The 15217-nt window shown below is 40.2% G+C and overlaps 1 protein-coding gene across 1 annotated transcript; it reads left to right on the top strand.

Moving 5' to 3' along the window:
• Positions 1-7892: 7892 nt before the first annotated feature.
• Positions 7893-8855, top strand: LOC309560236 (olfactory receptor 8G50-like; the record flags this gene model as incomplete). Its single annotated transcript, XM_082263812.1, has 1 exon — positions 7893-8855. Exon 1 carries the CDS (start codon positions 7905-7907, stop codon positions 8853-8855), a length of 951 nt encoding a protein of 316 aa, XP_082119938.1. The 5' UTR covers positions 7893-7904.
• Between the last annotated feature and the right edge of the window lie 6362 nt (positions 8856-15217).

Genomic DNA, 15217 nt, shown 5'->3' with positions numbered 1-15217 from the left:
GTAACCAAAAGTTTGCAGCCTTGTATACGTCCCAACAAACTGTCTGTGTTGATAAGTCCCTGATTAAATTTTCTGGCCTCCTTGTTTTCAAACAGTTTCTCTCTCCAGCAAGCGTGCCAGATATGGGGTCAAGATGTATAAGCTATGTGACAGGGCAACAGGCTATACATGTAGTTTCCCGATTTTGGAGGGAAAAGATAGCAATGTGGAGCCCCCCGACTTCCCAGACTACATAAGTGCAGTAGCAAGATTATTTGAGTGTCACCTTTATTCGGAAAGGTGTACCATTTATACATGGACAATTTTTACACAAGCGTGCCACTTTTTAGTCACTTTTTTGATTCTGGAATTGGCACATGTGGCACCATGCAACCTAATCATGGGGGCTTCCCCAAAACGGCTTGTAGATTCCTGACTTAGATTGGGGGAGAGAGCCTGCTTGAAGTCTGATAAATTGCTTGCAGTGAAGTGGAGGGACACACGGAATATTTTCGTTCTGTCCTCCATTCACGCAGATACAACAGTCCAAATTGCAATGGCGACTGGTGTTGTTGAGAAACCCCTCTATGTCCATGAATACAACCCTAAATAGGAGGGGCGGACTTTAAGGACCAGAAGATGGCACCGTACCTAACTGCCTGTAAGGCCAGATGCTGGTACAAGAAAATGTCTGTATACTTATTCCAATTGGCTCTGCTGAACGCTCATGTGCCATAAAAAACGTCAGGAAGAAGTGGATCCTTCCTAAAATTCCAGGAAGAGATCATCACAGCCTTTCTGTAGCCAGAAGGTGCTGTGGCCCAAATTCACAATCAAGATGCAGTGAGCCGGCTGCATAGAAGGCATTTTCCAGATGTCTTTCCTGATACCTCTCCCAAAGAGCACCCCAAAGAAGATGTCCTGTCTGTAGAAAATGCGGATATAGGCGTGACACCCACTTTTTTTGTCCGTCCTGTCCTGGCTAACCTGGTTTCTCTGCATCGGGGACTGTTTCCGTAGTTACCACACACTAGTAGAGTATTAGTATAGGGTACAGCACGGCACAGTCTAGGGCACACTTTCACACAGGGTCTCGAAAGATGTTAGATGGCTATCGCATTTTGAGAGACTCTAGCCTGGAACGTGTAAAGTTTTTTTACAGTTAAATAAAAAGTTGCAAATTTTTTTTTAAAAAAAATGTAAAAAATAAAAAAGCCAAAAATAGTTGTCGTTTTATTGAGTTAATTTTCTGTTCTTACTGTTTTACTGTACTTTATAATATACTGCTATACTAGAATGTTTTATTGTTACTGTTTTTCATTGTTAGCCATAGTTTTTTTTTTTGCAGATACCACCATTCTACTGTTTTACAGCACTGTATACTATTATATTGTAATGTTTTATTGTTACTGTGTTTTATCGTTAACCATTGTTTGCTTTGCAGGTACGCCCATCGTCTGCAGCACTGATTTGTTTATTCTGACAGCAACAGCATTTGCGCTCAGCATATAAGTAAATCAATGATTGCAGCGCTGTAGGAGGTGATTTCACCACCGCAGTTAAAAAAAGAGCATATATGGCGATGCATAGGGGAAGGGATAAACATAGAGCGCAGATCTCTCCTATGCTTCCCCATATATTTTTTAACACTTTTCTTGGCAGAGATTTCTTCATTCACATCAATCGATGCGAATGGAGGAATCTGCTATGTTCTTTTTTTTTCGTTCAGCCTACAGGTTACAATACAGTGCCTTGCGAAAGTATTTAGCCCCCTTGAACTTTGCGACATTTTGCCACATTTCAGGCTTCAAACATAAAGATATAAAACTGTAATTTTTTGTAAAGAATCAACAACAAGTGGGACACAATCATGAAGTGCAACGAAATTTATTGAATATTTCAAACTTCGTTAACAAATAAAAAAGTGAAAAATTGGGCGTGCAAAATTATTCAGCCCCTTTACTTTCAGTGCAGCAAACTCTCTCCAGAAGTTCAGTGAGGATCTCTGAATGATCCATTGTTGACCTAAATGACTAATAATGATAAATAGAATCCATCTGTGTGTAATCAAGTCTCCGTATAAATGCACCTGCACTGTGATAGTCTCAGAGATCAGTTTAAAGTGCAGAGAGCATCATGAAGAACAAGAACACACCAGGCAGGTCCGAGATACTGTTTTGAGTTAAGTTTAAAGCCGGATTTGGATACAAAAAGAATTCCCAAGCTTTAAACATCCCAAGGAGTACTGTGCAAGCGATAATATTGAAATGGAAGGAGTATCAGACCACTGCAAATCTACGAAGACCTGGCCGTCCCTCTAAACTTTCAGCTCATACAAGGAGAAGACTGATCAGAGATGCAGCCAAGAGGCCCATGACCACTCTGGATGAACTGCAGAGATCTACAGCTGAGGTGGGAGACTCTGTCCATAGGACAACAATCAGTCGTATGCTGCACAAATCTGGCCTTTATGGAAGAGTGGCAAGAAGAAAGCCATTTCTTAGATATCCATTAAAGTGTTGTTTAAAGTTTGCCACAAGCCACCTGGGAGACACACCAAACATGTGGAAGAAGGTGCTCTGGTCAGATGAAACCAAAATCGAACTTTTTGGCAACAATGCAAAATGTTATGTTTGGCGTAAAAGCAACACAGCTCATCACCCTGAACACACCATCCCCACTGTCAAACACGGTGGTGGCAGCATCATGGTTTGGGCCTGCTTTTCTTCAGCAGGGACAGGGAAGATTGTTAAAATTGATGGGAAGATGGATGGAGCCAAATACAGGACCATTCTGGAAGAAAACCTGATGGAGTCTGCAAAAGACCTGAGACTGGGACGGAGATTTGTCTTCCAACAAGACAATGATCCAAAACATAAAGCAAAATCTACAATGGAATGGTTCACAAATAAACATATCCAGGTGTTAGAATGGCCAAGTCAAAGTCCAGACCTGAATCCAATCCAGAATCTGTGGAAAGAACTGAAAACTGCTGTTCACAAACGCTCTCCATCCAACCTCACTGACCTTGAGCTGTTTTTGCAAGGAGGAATGGGCAAAAATTTCAGTCTCTCGATGTGTAAAACTGATAGAGACATAACCCCAAGCGACTTACAGCAGTAATCGCAGCAAAAGGTGGCGCTACAAAGTATTAACTTAAGGGGGCTGAATAATTTTTCACGCCCAATTTTTCAGTTTTTTATTTGTTAAAAAAGTTTAAAATATCCAATAAATTTAATTCCACTTCATGATTGTGTCCCACTTGTTGTTGATTCTTCACAAAAAATTGCAGTTTTATATCTTTATGTTTGAAGCCTGAAATGTGGCAAAAGGTCGAAAAGTTCAAGGGGGCTGAATACTTTTGCAAGGCACTGTATATGCGCAACAAGGATCAGCAATGTACTGGTATGTCGCTGGACTTTGAGTGGTAATACCAGGATGATGCCTGCAGATTTAGGCATATTCTTGGTATCGTTTTTTACTGTCAGTGGTCGGCTTTCATGTAAAAGAAATCCTAGTGGCTAATTAGCCGCTAGACTGCTTTACAAGCAGTGGGTTGGGACTCCCCCTCCCACCGCCTTCCACAGTTTCCTAGGGCTCTCCTGTCCCACCGAATAACCCGAGACTGCAGCCGGTGGTTCCATCAGCTGACCATAGAGCTGATTGGAGACCAGAATGGCTCCAATCAACTCTATGGCCAAATGAACCCAGAAGCTATGAGCATTTCATGACTTCAGAAGACTGGGAAAATTGGGAAATCGGGAAAGCATCTTATCACACCAATCTTGATGTGGTCAGATGTTTTAAGGCATAGCAGAGATCTAGAATCTAATAGACCCCAATTTTGTTCAAAAAAGAGTACCTGTCACTACTTCTTACTATCACAGGGGATATTTAAATAAACAGCAATCACAGCATGAATGTGAGGTATCGCCTTAAACATCAGATTGAGGGCAGTAATTCTTGCAGTAGACCTCCTCCGTAAATTTAAATTGGTAACCTGTAAAGACTATTAAAATGTACGTAGTTTGTCGCCGCTGCACAGGTGTGCGCAATTTTAAAGCATGTCATGTTTGCAATCTATGTACTCAGCATAAGACCATATTTTATATTTTACCAAACAATGGGGCAATATATAGTGTATTTGTGCATTCAATTTAAAAAAAGGGTATTTTTTTCCCCCAAAAAAATTGAGTTTGGAAAATTTCTGCGTAAATACTCTTTCAAAAAAAAAACACCCACCATTTTATTCAGTAGGGCTTCTGCTTTAAAAAACGATATAATGTTTGGGGGTTCAAAGTAATTTTCTAGTAGAAATTTTTTTTTTTTTTATATTAACAAAAAGTGTCAGAAAAGGCTATGTCTTCAAGTGGTTAGAAGAGTGGGTGATGTGTGGCATAAGTTTCTAATATTGGGCAGAAAAAAAAATAGGACAGTTCAAACACCCCCCAAATGACCTCTTTTTGGAAAGTAGATACCCCAAGCTATTTGCTGAGAGGCATTTTGGGTCCATGGAATATTTTATATTTTGCCACACGTTTTGGGAAAATTACAATTTTCTATATGTAAGTTCAAGGGGAACTTAGCCTTTTTAAAGTTTGTCAGGAAATTTAGATATGTGCACTCTAGTTTTCTAGGGCAAAAAAGACACAAACAGATGTTTGAAGATAATTGCTTCAGTAAAGACTGCACAACTGAACAGTAATTTTATGGCAAACACGTGAAGACAAGATGGAGAAGTGTAGCAGACAACAGTCAAGAACATCTTACCTTGAGTTAGCTGAGTCTTGAGCTGATTTTTTCAAAGAATAAGAAGTGGGCAAATTAGTGTAACCTTTTTGATAGATTTAGTACTGACATCTTTACCGTAGATATGTACCAAAAAGACCCTAACTAAATATTATGAGACCTTTGAGGTGCTATGTACATTAACCACTTCAGCTCCAGAAGGTTTTACCCCCTTCCTGACCAGGCCATTTTTTGCGATACGACACTGCGTACCTTTAACTGAAAATTGCGCGGTTGTCGTCCTTTTTTTCCCCACAAATAGAGCTTTCATTTGGTGGTATTTGATCACCGATTTTTATTCTTTGCACTATAATCAAAGTAAGAACGACAATTTTGGAAAAAAAAAAAAATGTTTTACTTTCTGCTATAAAATACATCCAATAAAAAATGTAAAAAATCTAATTTCTTCATCAGTTTAGGCCAATTTGTATTCTGCTACAAATTTTTGGATAAAAAATCCAAAAAAGCATATATTGATTGGTTTGCGCAAAAGTTATAGCATCTACAAACTATGGGATAGATTTATGGACTTTTTTTGTTATTGATTTTTTTTAGTAATAGTGGTGATCAGCGATTTTTAGCAGGTCTGTGACATTGCGGCAGACAAATCTGACTCTAAGTGACACTTTTTGGGGACCAGTGACACTAATACAGTGATCAGTGCTAAAGGAAATGCACTGTCACTGTATAAATGACACTGACAGGAAAGGGGTAACATCGGGATGATCAAAGGGTTAAGTGTGCTCCTAGGGAGTGCTTTCTAACTGTGTGGGAAATGGACTGACTGCAAGAAGAGAGAGATCTGTGTTCCTCATTAGTAGGAACGCAAGATCCCTTTCTTTCTGTCTGACAGAATGACGGTCTGCCTTGTTTACATTGGCAGACCGCCGTTCTGTCATTTCTACAAATGATCGCGGGTGGCCGGTGAATTTGCACTTAAGGCCTGCCCTGCCACAGAAAATGTATGCGGGGATGTCCTTAAGTAGATACATATCTGTAATTTAAAATTCCATTGAACAATTTCTATCTTTTTAAATGGAGATATACATCCACATTTATAAAACCAGTGACAAGTGCATAATTGATACCATATTCCTCTCCACAATATTCCCAATACATAATGTGACTTGGCCTACCATGGTGCAAGTATAGAAAAAAGGCATACAAGAGTCACACAGGCTGAGTGCGAAGCTCCAGTGTATTGTGTCTGTGCAGAGAAGATGGGTTTCAATTTTCTTTGGGTTTGGTAATCCCAGATTAGGGTATTGAGCTTTGAAACTTCAAAGAGATTTTGGTGGAAAGAAGTCTCCAATTCTGTGTCCAGGTCTTATAGGGGACCTTCAGGCTGTGTGAATGCGCAGGTGTGCACGCTCATTATAAGCATGGTCTGGGTATGGTTTAGGGGCCATGTCATGAGAGAGCTGTGTGCTCCAGCCAGGAGGGACCTGTGTTCCTGCCAGGAAACAGAAGTTCTCCACTTGGGAGACAGAAATCCACATGGGAGAGATTCCTTACCCACAGGTCTTGGGGAGCTAAATGAGTCTGCAGGACTGGGAGAGCTAAAGCAACTAGCTAGTGTGGAGGACTAAATGGAGACCGTAAGTCTCAGGAGTGTGAGAGCTTGGGGTGTCAAGAGAACCCATTCTGAGAGGCTAAGAGTTAGCCCATGCAGCTGGTGCTGTAACTAAAGTTTGAGTAAGCCAGGAAAACCCAGAGAGCCAGCTCTGAGAGATCAGAGATAAGTGCAAGGGTGCTCCTGGAAAGAGAGCCAGGTGTGTGAAACTGAAATTCCCTGAGTGGCAACTGAGGTATTGAATGTTACTTTTAATAAAAGTGGACGAGAAAGCCCTTAAACCGCAGTCCAGACTGTCGTGAACTCACGAGGAAAGCGCATCTACCACTAAACTTAAAAAATACCCATATCACAATCTTTTTTCTTATAACTTCATATGCAACAAACATTTTATATAACTCATTGATTGATGTGGGAATTCTGTCTCAACAGGTTTCTCAGGCCAACAGACCCACTTCATCAGGAGGCACAGGGAGATAGTGAACAGCAGGAAACAAGTCATTAAAAGCAAGATGGCATCCCAAGTGATAGTCATACTGAACTAAAATATTGTTACCACAGAGAATGGGCCCAGCCAGAAGCAGAAAAGGATAGAAGCTGTTAGGGGCTCATAGAAATTCACTTAGGGTAGTAAGGGTCTTTTTGGTATATATATATACTAAGGTGAACACAGGCACAGTGAAACATTAAAAAAAAATAATAAAATATTACAAAATACACATGTGACCTATTTGTTCCCGCCAAAATATGTATAATTCTGTTCAGTTACCGGTATTTTTTTAATCCACACATCCCTGCCACAATTTTCTCTATTACTATAAAAGAACACATGTGATCATTTTTTTCTTCCCCCACCTGATGAATGGAAAATGAAGAAGTTGCAGAACACTGACAAATAGCATCACATCAATCCCCACAAAAACATGCTCACAGTGTTAACCTGACCATACTTAAGTCGATTTTCAAATTTATATTCTTACGGATACATTGTATGTTCAGTGCATTCGATGATTGTCATTCAAAAGTACTTTACATTTTCATTTACTTTTAACATTCGATTGTGGAAAATCACATACACTGTTAGAAATTCATTTGTTCAAAAAAAATGTCATCCTGTTCCTTCGAATTTAGAAATGTCTAATTGACTATGGTTGAAAACGAATGATTTGACCCCACTAATCATTGAAAAATCAAACAAATGTTCTTGAAACAAAAAATGTTAAACAAAATGTATAGCCAGCTTTAGACCAGCAGTTCTGTGCAGTATAGTGAATTCTGACTGGCTCACAATGCCGGCCCTTCCTCTCTTTCAGTCTGAGTTATACTTTTTGTCCAATTTTTAAAAGCTAATAAAGAGATAGATACAAATATTGCCAGTAATTGTATTTAAAATTGATTTTCACATTGTACCACTGAATTATAGGGCATTTGTATATTTATCTCAGTTGTGCTTTAAATTGTCATCCTGATATGCCACAGCTGACTATCACTAAATAGTGTATATATTGCATTATTAAAATAGATGCCATTTTTTCATTTGTAGCCCTTTGGAAAACTCTATAATATGGAAGAATCCAACAAAACACTAATGACATATTTCATCATTAAAGGGATTTCTGATGTCCCAGAATTACAGCTTCCCATTTTTTTGTTGGTTTTGCTGATTTATCTTTTCATTCTTGGAGGTAATATGACCATTTTTTTATTGATCTGCATGGATCGTCATCTTCACACTCCAATGTACTTCTTCCTGGCCAACCTGTCCATTCTTGACGTTTCTTGTTCTACAATAACTCTTCACAAAGCTCTTCTTACATTTATTACTGGAGATAAATTGGTTTCCTTTGCTGGATGTATGATGCAGATGGTTTTCTTCTTATCTTTTACATGTAATGAGCTGCTAATTCTGACAGCAATGGGTTATGACCGCTTTGTGGCTATCTGCCACCCTTTACGTTACCAGGTAATTATGAACCACAAAGTCTGCTGTGGTCTGGCTGGTGTCTGTTGGGTTTTGGGTTTCTTAGATATCATGCCTTGTGCTTTGAAAGTATCATCCATTAGTTGTTACATATCATCAGAGATCAACCATTTCTTCTGCGACTTTATACCATTAGTTAAGCTATCTTGCAGTGACACTTCTGCTTTGCAACTTTATGTGATTATTGAAGGAGTGATTCTGGCATCGTTTGTTCCATTTGTTCTCACTTTTATATCATATGTTTTCATTATAAGAAGCATACTAAGAATACGTTCCAGTAACGGGAGGTGGAAAGCTTTCTACACGTGTTCCTCACATCTCACAATCATCGTCCTTCTTTATGGCACCTTGTCTTACCAATACTTCAGACCAGTTGAATATATTACACTGGGTTCTAATAAACTTTCTTCCCTGTTTAATACCACAGGTTTCCCAATATTAAATCCCCTGATTTACAGCTTGAAAAATAAAGACGTCCATTCGGCTTTAAAGAGAAAGTTAAAGAAAATGTCCAGACTATTACAAAGAAAATAAACAAAAAAAAAAAAAAAAACTTGGTTCTTTAAAAACTTTTTAAAGTAAAATAAATGAAGTATTGTGCATGTGACCCACTGTCTTATTTGTATACTTCTATAGTCAAAAAATTGTTCCCCAACAGCCCACAACTAACTAGGCCCTGCTCACCCCTAGCACTAATTGGATCCTAACTATAAATTTGATTTCCCCTCCCTTCTTTTCATTTGCACGCATAGGTGCAGTCTCCTACCTTGCTGCATTTATAACCTAGCAGTCTCCCCAAGTTTTGCTGGGCACAGTCCTTGTATCTGCACTAATAAGTTTGGTTTAATGGAGCTGCACTGCTGATCAATAGGGTGTTTTTTTTGTATAGCTGGGTAAACCCTAAAACTAGTGGGGACATGGCATGCTTCTTTCTGGCAGCAGTTTACTTCCTTTACGTAAAGCACAGGCCCTCTGGAAACATGCAGCATACGGTGGATGTGTGCTGCACCAATCATTAGGCTGGGAGGTGCGTTCCACTCTGGATCACATGACTGGATGCCAGATAAGCCGTCTGAGCATGCACACTCTTACAGACAAATTAGAGACTTTGGGAGGAAGGGTTTTCTCCTCACTGTCAATTTTAAAATGCCGGCTCTTTCAGTTCCACACTGCCCTGCTAGGAGGCGACTGGGTGTGTCCCTCCTGCTCTACTGCTGTAGTTTATTCTTACTGCCAGGTAAACTCTTCACTTATATTGCTCTCCCAAATTGGGAGCAGTTTTTTCTTGGTGCTAGTCCTACTTGGTATGTTGATTTATTTTTTAGCATGCAAAACAAGACATCAAACCCTTCCAAAGATCAGCGCTTCCAGAGAAAGTAAGGAGACTGCATCTGCCAATACCAGGATTGTTTCTCATTGGTTTTTATCTTTTAATTTATTTTCTTGTTCTTATTTTTGGAATGTTAGTGTTTTCTATAGTGTTTCAAGTTCAAGGCACTATGGCACCAGAAGATAAAGGTCATACCGGCCCTAGCCAGAGAAGATCCCCATTATCGTCACTCGAGGAACACACACTCTATGTCTCATGCCCCATACACACGTGCAGATTATCTGCAGACTTACCTTTTCTATGTAGTGCAAGGGCCTGCCGGATTGCATACAAATTGAAAGTGTTTAGGTTTGACCTCATATTATATGGTTTTGGTAAGTCTGCAGACAAAAGTCTGCAGATAATCTGCACGTGTGTATGGGGCATCAGTCTCTGCATGGCTCTGTGTCTACCTACCATCACCATCAACCTGGACCTGTCCCAATTTAGCACTCCTGGGGAAGACAGCCTGAGAATCTTGTTTCAAAGAAGTGACCAGAGATAAAGAAGCAGACAGTTTTGATGTGGTCTCAATGATGAAACAGGACACAGTAAAATAATTTGCATCCTAAATGCAACCTTCAGCTCCATCAGCAGCTTCAGTCTTTCAGCCTTCAGTTTCCTTCTAGATGTGAGCTCCAAGGGACCCCCTTTTTTAAGTTATATCCTTATAGAAAGGAGGATATGAACAATGTTGAGGAAACTCTAGTAGTAGCTGTTGCCACACTAATAAGGTTGACTAGACCTGATGCTTCCTCTGGAGGATGCCATTACTTTTAGAGACGTGCTGTATAGAAGCGCTGATTTAGACCTTAAAAAGAACAATTTGACAAGCGGACAAGACCTGTAAGCGCTCAATAGCCTTGGCAACCATTTCCAAAGCATTGGAAGTCTAGATAACAGTTACATAGTTAATCTGGTTGAAAAAAGAGTCGATCCAGTTCAACCCACAGAAAAACAACAAACCCAAAAAAAACCAACAAAACACACCTAAATTTAAAATCTCCTTTTACACAATCCTTTACACACATTTGATCCAGAGAAAGCCAAAAAAAAAAAAAGCAATAAAGTATGATCCAATTTGCTCCGGCGGGGGGGGGGGGGGGTGCAATGATTTCCTGATCCCCCCAAGAGGTAATTGGATATTTACTGGATCAATTTTACTTATAAATATTATTATCCATTTATATTTTGTGCATTTAGGAAAATCCTTTTTTAAAACAATTTACTGAGCTGGCCAGAACCAGCTCTTGAGGGATTCTATTCCACATTTTACCAGCTCTTACTGTGAAGAAGCCTTTCCATATTTGGAGGTTAAATCTACTTTCCTCCAGACGTAAAGAGTAGAGATGTCCCGAACTATTACCCGGCGAACAGTTCCCGGCGAACATCGCTTGTTCGCGTTCGCCTCGGCGGGCGAACATATGCGATGTTCGGTCCACCCCCTATACATCATCATTGAGCAAACTTTGACCCTGTACCTCACAGTCAGTAGGCACATTCCAGCCAATCAGCATACCCTCCCTCCCAGACCCTCCCACCTCCTATAAAAAAGCAAGGACAGCATCCATCTTAGATTCATTCTGAAGCTGCAGTTAGTTAGAGCAGGGAGAGTGCTGCTGCTGCTGAATTAATAGGGAAATCATTAGCTAGGCCAGTGTTCTGTGTCCACTCCTGCTGTAAGGACAGCATCCTGACAGCACCCCAAAAAGGCCTTTTTAGGGCTGGTATATCAGTCTGCTTTTATTTATTTTTTTTCTATATAATTACAGACTGTACTGTGTGCAAACCACTCATATCGGGTGGCACAGTACCTTGCAGATAAAAAAGTCATTTAATTTTTACCCTTTAATATAATTGCAGTTGCCTGCCAGTGTGTATCAGGCCCACTGACTGAACTGTGCCCACTGCCAGTGCCCACCACTCATATAGGGAGGCACAGCACCTTGCAGATAAAAAATTCATTTAATTTTTCCTCTGTAATATAATTGCAGTTGCCTGCCTATGAGTGTTAAGTCCACAGACTGTACTGTGCCCACTGCCAGTGCCCACCATTCATATAGGGTGGCACAGCACCTTGCAGATAAAAAAATTCAATAAAATTTTCCTCTGTAATATAATTGCAGTTGCCTGCCTATGAGTGTCAGGTCCACAGACTGCACTGTGCCCACTGCCCACCACTCATTTAGGGTGGCACAGCACCTTGCAGATAAAAAAGTAATTTCATTTTTTCTCTGTAATATAATTGCAGTTGCCTCCCAGTGAGTGTCAGGCCCACAGACCGTACTGTGCCCACTGCCCACCACTCATATAGGATGGCACAGCATCTTGCAGATAAAAAATTAATTGAATTTTTCCTCTGTAATATAATCGCAGTTGCCTGCCAGTGAGTGTCAGGCCCACGGACTGTACTGTGCCCACTGCAAATGGACTGTTTGCGGTGCCTTAAAAGGGGAGTTTGGTCTGTCAGAGTTTGGTCTGTCACTGTGAAGCGGGCGTAACCCTTACACTACCTGATCGATACAACATCATACCTGATCGTATTCACACACTGGATGTTTTAAAGCACGTTATTCCAAACAATTTAGGAATGTTAGGTGATTTATGCCCTTTATGGATTAAAACCCGACTCTGCGGCAACTATGTAATTTTCCATGGGAGTTTTGCCATGGATCCCCCTCCGGCATGCCACAGTCCAGGTGTTAGTCCCCTTGAAACAACTTTTCCATCACTATTGTGGCCAGAAAGAGTCCCTGTGGGTTTTAAAATTCGCCTGCCTATTGAAGTCTATTGCGGTTTGCCAGTTCGCGAACATTTGCGGAAGTTCGCGTTCGCCATTCGTGAACATAAAATTTTATGTACGCGACATCTCTAGTAAAGAGTGGTCCATTGTCCTATTTGATAACCTTAAAGTGAATAACTGTACACTAAGTTCACTAAATGGACCTGTTACTATATATATTTATACATGTTGACCATATTCCTCCTTAATCTCCTCTTCTCAAGAGACAATAAAATTTAGTTCATCTAATATGTCATCATAGCTAAGCTCCATCATGCCTATTAACAATTTGGTTGCCATTTTATTTACTTTCTCCAGTTTGCCAAAAATCCTTTTTGTGAACTGGTGCCCAAAACTAAACTGCATATTTTGAATTAGGTCTTAATAATGATTCGTACAGGGGCAAAATGATGTCTCTACCTCTGCATCTGTAAAGACTGATGTACTTTGAAATCTAGACTCTATATCATTTATAAAAGTATTAAAAATGATTGAAAGATCAGAGATGACTAGGGCTAATGGTCAAACTGAGATACTAGCTTAATTTGATAACCTCAAGTTATCATCAAGTTTTATGGCTGAAGTGGCCATAGATATAATAAAATCCCTATACAGAGTGATGGCTCAGATTATGGCTTGGATTGGAAATAAATTGGATGCCACAATAGCTAAAGCTATGGGTGGCAAATCAGGGTTTATACCCCGAGATAGGAGGCTGCTCCCAAAGGCAAAGACAAAGAGGCAAGATTCTATAGCCCTGGCAGAGATTCTCGCAGGTCCAGGAGGAATGATCCATTGTTTCAGAAAACAAAGAAAGCCACCTCCTCAGCACGGCTCAGAAGTCCTTTTGAAAGTGTGCTCGCTCACATATACCAGGTCAAAGCCAGATTATTCAGGTTTCAGCAAGTGTTGGCAGACAATAAAAGAGATTGATGGGTCTTAAACACTATCTTTCAAGATCATGCTTGGGTGTTTCACAAGCATTCACGACTTTGTTGTCAGCCAATGAAACTGCCATCCTGTGTTCAAAAGAAGGAAACCTTACACTCTCAAATGAAGAGACCTCCTTCAACAAGAGGCAATAATAGCAGTCCCACATCAGGAATGCTTTTTTGTTATTTATTCTCTCCTCTTTCTACTACAAAAAAAGTTAAGGAGGGGGGGGGGCATGGGTGGAGGTAGGGCTGCAACTAATTTCTTCGAAGTTATTTTCGATTAAACGATTAATTGGAAAAAAAACTCAAAAAAGTGTGGTGTATACCCACCTCACCTTTAGACGATTTACTCCCCTTCATGACCAGTCCACGTTTTGCAATAAGGCACTGCGTTACTTTAACTGACAATTGTGCGGTCATGCAACACTGTAATCAAATAAAATATATGTCATTTTTTCTCACACAAACCAAGCTTTCATTTGCGAGTATTTGATCACCACTGCATTTTTTATTTTTTTTTTTTTGCTATAAACAAAAAAAGACCAACAATTCTGAAAAAAAAAATATATATATTTTGTACTTTCTGCTATGAAACATATTTAAAAAATGTAACAAATCAAATGTCTTCATAAATTTAGGCCAATATGTATTTTGCTACATGTTTTTGGTTAAAAAATCCCAATAAGCGTACATTGATTGGTTTATGCAAACGTTATAGCATCTACAAACTATGGGATATATTTATGGAGTTTTTATTTCATGATTTTTTAATACTAGTAATGGTGGCAATCAGAGACTTATAGCGGGGGCTGCGATATTGCTGCCGTCAATCGGACACTAACTGACACTGTTGACACTTTGTGGGAACCAGAATGCGGGAATGCAGTGATCAGTGCAAAAAAAAAAGGCACTTTCTCTGTACTAATGACACTGGCTGGGAAGGGGTTAAACATCTAGGGCGATCAAAGGGTTAACTGTGTGCCTAGCCAGTGTTTTTGTGTGTACAGTGTGGTGCTTTCATTAGGGGAAGTAATGGACTCTGACAGGGGGAATCCATTCCTTCCCCCTATCAGAGCCGAGAAATGCCTTATTTACATAGGCATATTTTAGTTCTCTGTGTATTGCCGACGATTGGAGGACACTGAGTGCAAGGCACGTGCAGACCGGCTTCTGCTGTGAATATTCACAGCAGAAGTGGCCCGCCAGCAGCGCGTGCATCCCCTGCAGGCAAAAATGTTCAGAATCAATATACGTGATTCTGCACAGGGTAGAGGGGGGAAATAACTCTTTTATATTGTAGTACAGTAACTAGTGATTGACCGATATCGGTTTTTCATTGCCAATACCAATACCAATATTTTGGCCAATGCATATCGGTATCGGCCGATATGCGCCGATATTTTCGTAATTTAGAAAAAAAATTATATATATTTTTTTCTTGACAGATACTCTTGTTTTGATGGGATCTGGGAATCTGAAAGAACCCAAACCCCTCCTCTGCACTTAAAAGCATTCAAAACGCCAAATTTGGCTGTTTTGAATGCTGCCATTTTTTCGAATCTGGCGCCAGTACTCGAGAAGTGATGTCATGACATCACTTCCGGGTTTTTGCATGAAGACCCGATCAGAGCCGAATGCAGCTTTGATCGGGTCTTCAGCGGCCATGCAGGCCCGGGTATTCCGGTCAGATGGGAGACCTGGGCGAGCAGAAAAGCAAGGGGATTTCCAGTCACTACTTACCAACCAGCCAGCGACCAACCGAATTAAACTGTCTAACAGTATGCGTTAAAAGCAGGGGTTTAGTTGCACA

The sequence above is a fragment of the Pelophylax lessonae genome (genome assembly GCF_965119305.1).
Source record: "Pelophylax lessonae genome assembly, chromosome: 7".
In the NCBI taxonomy this organism is placed as follows: Eukaryota; Metazoa; Chordata; class Amphibia; order Anura; family Ranidae; genus Pelophylax; species Pelophylax lessonae.
Note: the sequence above shows the minus strand (reverse complement) of the source record. Positions and strands in the feature narration are given on the sequence as shown.